General features: G+C 39.3%; 1 protein-coding gene across 2 annotated transcripts in view; it reads left to right on the forward strand.

Annotated features, from left to right (window-relative positions):
• PLEKHB2 (pleckstrin homology domain containing, family B (evectins) member 2) overlaps window positions 1-6,000 on the forward strand; it is a 39,391-nt gene that overhangs the window by 29,002 nt on the left and 4,389 nt on the right. Inside the window, exon 7 of one of the 2 annotated variants that reach the window (XM_012728496.1) lies at window positions 930-1,038. In XM_012728496.1, the coding sequence (XP_012583950.1) occupies window positions 930-1,038 (109 nt within the window). The remainder of the gene's footprint in view (window positions 1-929; window positions 1,039-6,000) is intronic. The other variant, XM_004674743.2, reaches the window with a different exon arrangement.

Consider the following 6,000-nt stretch of genomic DNA (forward strand, 5'->3'; position numbering starts at 1 on the left):
TCCAGGGCAGGCGGTGATCGAACTCATACTGAAGTGGCTTAAGCTTTTTAGTGCTGTGCTTTAACCCACTGCGCCACCAGGGAGGGCCCCGATTACACATTTTTAAAAGTACATTTTGGTTTATCTGTAGTATTTTTGAATATCTCTTTGTACTGCCTTTTTTAAAGTTTTAATTACTACATTATAACATGGATTTCTACATACCTGTATGTATGTATCTTTCAAAATAAAGTGTTAACTTTTTACTAGTTAAGTATCAAGTTTTTACCTTTTTTCTTCCTCATTTTATAATATGATTATCTTAAATGTTTCTTTAATATACACAACCATAACTAGATGCTGTTATAAATTTTGCTGCAGTTGTCACCTGCCTGCCTTGCCCAGACAGCTACTACTAAGTTAGTGGTGCAGCTGAATTGAAATCCAAGTCTCTTGCAAGTCTAGTCCTTTAGTTGTTACGTTTTTCTGTCTTTTTTATTGGAGTCTAAAAGTAGATTCCACTTGTATTTATTTATTTATTTTTAAAGATTTATTTATTTGTGCATACAGAACTGGGGTACAGGCCAGAGGCTCAGGAGCGGTGAGAGGCTTTACCAGAGACAGAGCAGGGAACAGAACTGGCAGATCGATGAAGTATACTGCTGAGGGGAGCAGCGGGCTGGTTAGGAGAGGTCTGCCACCATGTGGTCACCTCTGGGACAGGTGGGAATTGAACTCATGCGGAAGCGGCTTTAGATTCTCAGTGCTGTGCTTTAACCCGCTGCGCCACCAGGGAGGGCCTGTATTTATTTTAATATTAAGAAAAAAAGGCATAGCTATCCTCTCATTTTTTAAAATTAACTTAAATTTTGTTGAACGCAAACTGAAGAACCATTTTAATACATTACTAGGGGCAAAACTGTGTCTCTAATGGACCTATTTCTTTTCGGCAGGCATATGGCTATGGTCCATACAGTGGTGCATACCCACCAGGAACTCAAGTAGTTTATGCTGCGAATGGACAGGCTTATGCTGTACCCTACCAGTATCCCTATGCAGGTAACTCATGCCATTCTTGGTGCCTTCTTTCTCTTCATTTAATGGGAAGATCAGAGAAGCTCAAATAATTTTTATTTCTCAGTTTATGGATAATTTAGCTATTTTCTGGTTATATACATAACAGATCACTCTGCTAACTATGCTTTGTTTTTTTTTTTCAATAAGCATTTTGTGTTTTTATACTGCTTTACAAAATTAAAAGACTTGATTTTTTAATTTATTCATACAAAAACTGTGTTCCATCAACCACACCTCTCCCCAGAGGTGCAGGGTGAGAGGAATCACCAGAGACAGTAGGGGACAGAACAGATGGACTGACTGAAATATACTGCAGAGGGGAGCAGCTGGAGAAACAGAAGAGGTCTGCTGCGCCATATTAGTCACCTCCCTCTTGTGGGATTGAACTCATGCTGCAGTGGCTGCAGATAGCTTTATAGTGTTGAGACTTAATCTCTTGCGCCATCAGGGAGGCCCCTAGACTTGGGTTTTAAAAAAAACTTCATATTATATTCGCATTGGTTTCCATTTGTCTGTGGATTCACTTATATTAAGAAGCAAGTACAGTACTTTGTTGCTGCTTGCTCGAGCCATGCCACCGGATCATGGTTTTAAGCTGGCAATTGAAGCTCCTGATATCACCTAGGTTCCAAAAGTGGCGGCTGTACTGGCCAGCCTCTTCCTGCATTGCTGCAGGCAGCCAGATCCAAGACTGCCTAGACTTATGCTAACTGTGCTACTTCCTGGCTGGAGTATTGCCGATGATGTGCCAAAACAGCAGGTGCTCCTTGGGGTGGAGTAAAGGCGTTATTACAAGCTCACAGTCATCATTACAGACATTACGAGTAGTCTATAAATTGTGTGCTGTTCTTCAAAAGAAGGGATACCTTGGATTGTACAAAGGGAACAATGCAATGAGGATTCACTTTTTTAAAATTTAATATCCAAGAGGGCAGGTTTATGAAGAAATGAAAGAAAAGGAGAGGTACCAATGTAGCATAGGAGGACAGGTGGGACACGTTTGTTAAGATTGAGAAAAAATATGCCCACCTGCATAGACAGAGTGGGCAGTCTTGGGGAGAGAGCTATCAAGGATTCAAATCTTTTTCTTTTCTTCTTTTTTAGAGAAAAGTTTATTAAGGAGAAAAGGAACAGAAATAAAGTCTGAGTCTTTTTCTATGGTGTAGTCCAGTTTATGGTATTTGAACATTAGTAAATGTTCACTATTGCAAAGGTGGGAGTTTCTGTACACAGTTTCTTGTACACAGATTAATGTCTAGATCCATGGTAGTTATTCCTTTTTTGAGCCACTTGAAGCCAGTAGACTACTTAAAAGGCTGGGGTTGTGTGACCGGGAAGGACAAAATAGATGAATGAGTGCATATGGGAGGGCTAAGACCAAAATGATCAGATTAGGTAAGAGAAGAAAACATGAGGGTTGTAAGAATTTATGAAAGTTGTGAAAATAAGGTGGATGGGAAAATCTTAGCAAAGTGTTGTTTGGCCAAATTGTGTCAGCATAATCAAACTTCTAATGGTCTCGTATTTGCCAAACTACTTAGCATCAGTCATTCCAAAAAATTGGAACTAATTTATAACTTTAAAGAAGGCAAGCTAATTAAGACCCCCTTTAAGAGGTAAGAGGTACTCTTTATCTTGTCTTTTTTTTTTCCTTGATAATATCCTTGGAAGATTGTCCCTTCTCTTCTGAGGTATTTTCATTTTACAAATGAAAGGCCTGCAAGGGTTTATGTTTATTCTGGGTTTTTAGTAGACTTTTTTTTTTTTTTTAAGATTTATTAATCTGTTCTTACAGAACTGGGATACAAGGCCAGAGGTGCAGGGGGGTGAGAAGATTCACCAGAGACAGAGTGGGGAGTATAATGAGCTGTCATATGCCCATTACCATCTTCAGCAGTTATCACATAATGGCTAATTTTGTTTTATCATACCTCATTCCACCTTTGGATTGCTTTTAAAAATTACTCATTTATATATATTTTACATCTTTGGTCAATTTTGTTCAGTGTTTGCTTTCTTTTCTCAGGTGTAGTCCCCATAAATTCCCACCACCCTTTTACCTGTGCTCCATCTCCACAGTCCCCAGTGCTCTTCCTGACCGTTTTGATCCTCTCCTTCCCCGTTCCCTGCCCAATGTCTCTGATTTATAGTTGCCTGTTTATTTTTGTTTTGTTTCTTTCTTTTATTATTACTTTATCCCTTATCCTTTCTTTCGTTCCTTATATCGTATATAAGAAGTTGTAAGTGAAACCATCTGATACTATTCTTTTTCTTTCTGTCTTATTTCACTGAGCATAATCCCTTCTAGTTCCACCATGCTGCTGAGAATAGCGTCAGTTTATCTTTTTTTGATTGCTGAATTGTATTGTTTTGTTGAGGAATATCCAGATTTTATATCATTTCATCTGATGATAATTAGTGTCTTGAAACCATTTGCCAAGTTGGTTCTGGAACAATTCACCAGTTTATAATGCTACTAACAGTTAATGATATACTACTGATTTCTCTGTAGCCACATAAAGATTGCCTGTTGCTGTTAGGCTCTAAAAATTTTGATAACCTCATTTGTCTAAAGTGGAATCATCAGGTTGCTCAAGTTTATATTTCTGTTTATAAAGATGAACATTGTGTAGTTATTTACAAATTAGAATTCCCTTTGTTTTAGTTATTTTCCTTTGCCCACATATCTTGGGTCCTGATGGTGGTGGTGGGTTTTAAAAACTTAGCCTAACCCATACCATGAGCTCCAACCAGCTTCTGATCCAGCTCTTATGCCACAGACGGGGATAATACTAGCTGATTTTTTTTTTTTTTTAAAGATTTATTTATTTGTGCATACAGAACTGGGGTACAGGCCAGAGGCTCAGGGGCGGTGAGAGGCTTCACCAGAGACAGAATGGGGAACAGAACAGGCAGATCGACGAAGTACACTCCTGAGGGGAGCAGCGGGCGAGTCAGGAGAGGTCTGCCACGCCATGTGGTCTCCTCCGGGGCAGGCGGGAATCGAACTCATGCGGAAGCGGCTTTAGATTCTTAATGCTGTGCTTTAACCCGCTGCGCCACCAGGGAGGGCCAATACTAGCTGATTTTTATAAAATGATATAGCAGAAGTTTGCAGACGTTCTTGTAAAGGGAATTTCTGACATTTGGATTAATTCCTTGTCCTTGGCTTTCTTCATAAGGAAAAAACAAAACAAAAAACCAATATAGTAACCTCACCAGCGAATACTTGCTACCCAGGGCCTAGTTAAATTCATCGGGATTCAGCCAGCAGTTGTACTTGCTGTGTGAGGGCCCATTTGGTTGGTGGTCATCACCCCACGGCAACATGACATGACAGCCAGCTCCCTCTTCATCTTTCCAAGACCACAGTGCTTTGCTGACTTCATGACATTTTGCCTTCCAGTGTCCACAGAGACCCTTTATGTATGGAGCTCACTAAAGGCCTTTTCTTTAATGTGATGGGAACAGTGGTGCATCAGCTAATTTTAAAAGTACCAAGTGTGCTGTATGCACACTATTTTGTTTTACCCATGTTTGTGGCCATTTGTTGAGCAGTCTTCCAATGTGGATCTAAGGTCTTTATGTTGGCTTCCTTGGTTAGAGCCTCCTATTTTTGCCTCATGGAGGTCATCCTCTTGATACACCATGGCTCATGGTTTCAAGAGGCAAGTCTCAGAGCAGACCTTTAGATTCTAGGAGTCTGGGTGCTCTCTTCCCATCTTTTATAAGTTACCAATTCCTTAGTTTCATAGTAATTAATAAAGTTACCTGCGTTTATTTAGTTTTCCTGAAGTCACTTGACTGACTTGATTTTTATCACAGAAAGCAGTGTCTGCCTTTTCCACATTTACATTGTGATCATTTATGTAAAGCTTAGTTAAATTGGGTAATCAGAATAAGTACAACTTGGAAATGTTAGCAGCTAAGTTTGGTAAGGACTTCTGCCAAGTTTGTAGAAACAGAGACTCCAGATGCAGTCCCTGGACAGGACTGTAGATTTTCAATTTTCCCGGGGATCGCTTAGTAATGATAGTTTATAAAATCCCACTGTATTACATTTTACTAGTTGGAGTTCCCTAATTGAAAAATACTGCATTTAAAGATTATAAAAAGGATTGCCACAGTTTACCAGTTTTGAAATTTAACATTGTATTTAAAGTCATTTGCTTCTGATGCTCTAACCTGTACTCCATCAGCCCTTAGTTTTATTATGGTCTCATGCTACTACTCTGTGGGTTCCAGTTTTTTCTCTTTGTTTTATTTGAGGCATTCATTAGTGGTTATGAGCTCAGACTGTAGCACTAGGTGTAATCCCTTACTAGGTGTACAACCCTTAACTCCTGTGTGCCTCAGTTTTGTCCATCTGTAAGAATAAACTTTTATTGTGGAGATTGAGTGGGTACACGTAAATACTTAGAATGGAAGCACTTATAAATGGCAGCCTTCATTATCATTATGGTTGCAGTCAGCTCTCATCCACATGAACACTCTGTGACAATAGTTTCTAGCTCTTCTAGGGCTGAACTGTTAAAGAAATCGTGGTTTACAAAAAAAAGAAACGCATGTCCTTTGCAGCAACATGGATGGAGCTGGGAAAGATCATGCTTAGTGAGATTAGCCAGAAAGAAAAGGAAAAATACCGAATGGTTTCACTCATCGCAGAAGTATAATGGACCAGGTGAGAAAAAAACAACAACAAAAAAACCCCCAAAAAACCCAGCTATATACCAGAGACAATTTATGGGGGTGGAGTGGGGAATGGGATCAAAACAGTGGAGGGAGGGAAATGTACTGGACTTTGGTGATGGCACATGGGTGATTTGGTGATGGGAAGCCCAAGGGGATTACAACTGAGATGGAAAAATGCACAAAAGGATGTAAAAATAAACTTTAATATTATTTAAAAAAAAAAAGAAACAATAAAAAAAAAGTCATGGTTTA

This window comes from Condylura cristata, unplaced genomic scaffold, assembly GCF_000260355.1.
Source record: "Condylura cristata isolate star-nosed mole 26May11 unplaced genomic scaffold, ConCri1.0 scaffold00002, whole genome shotgun sequence".
In the NCBI taxonomy this organism is placed as follows: Eukaryota; Metazoa; Chordata; class Mammalia; order Eulipotyphla; family Talpidae; genus Condylura; species Condylura cristata.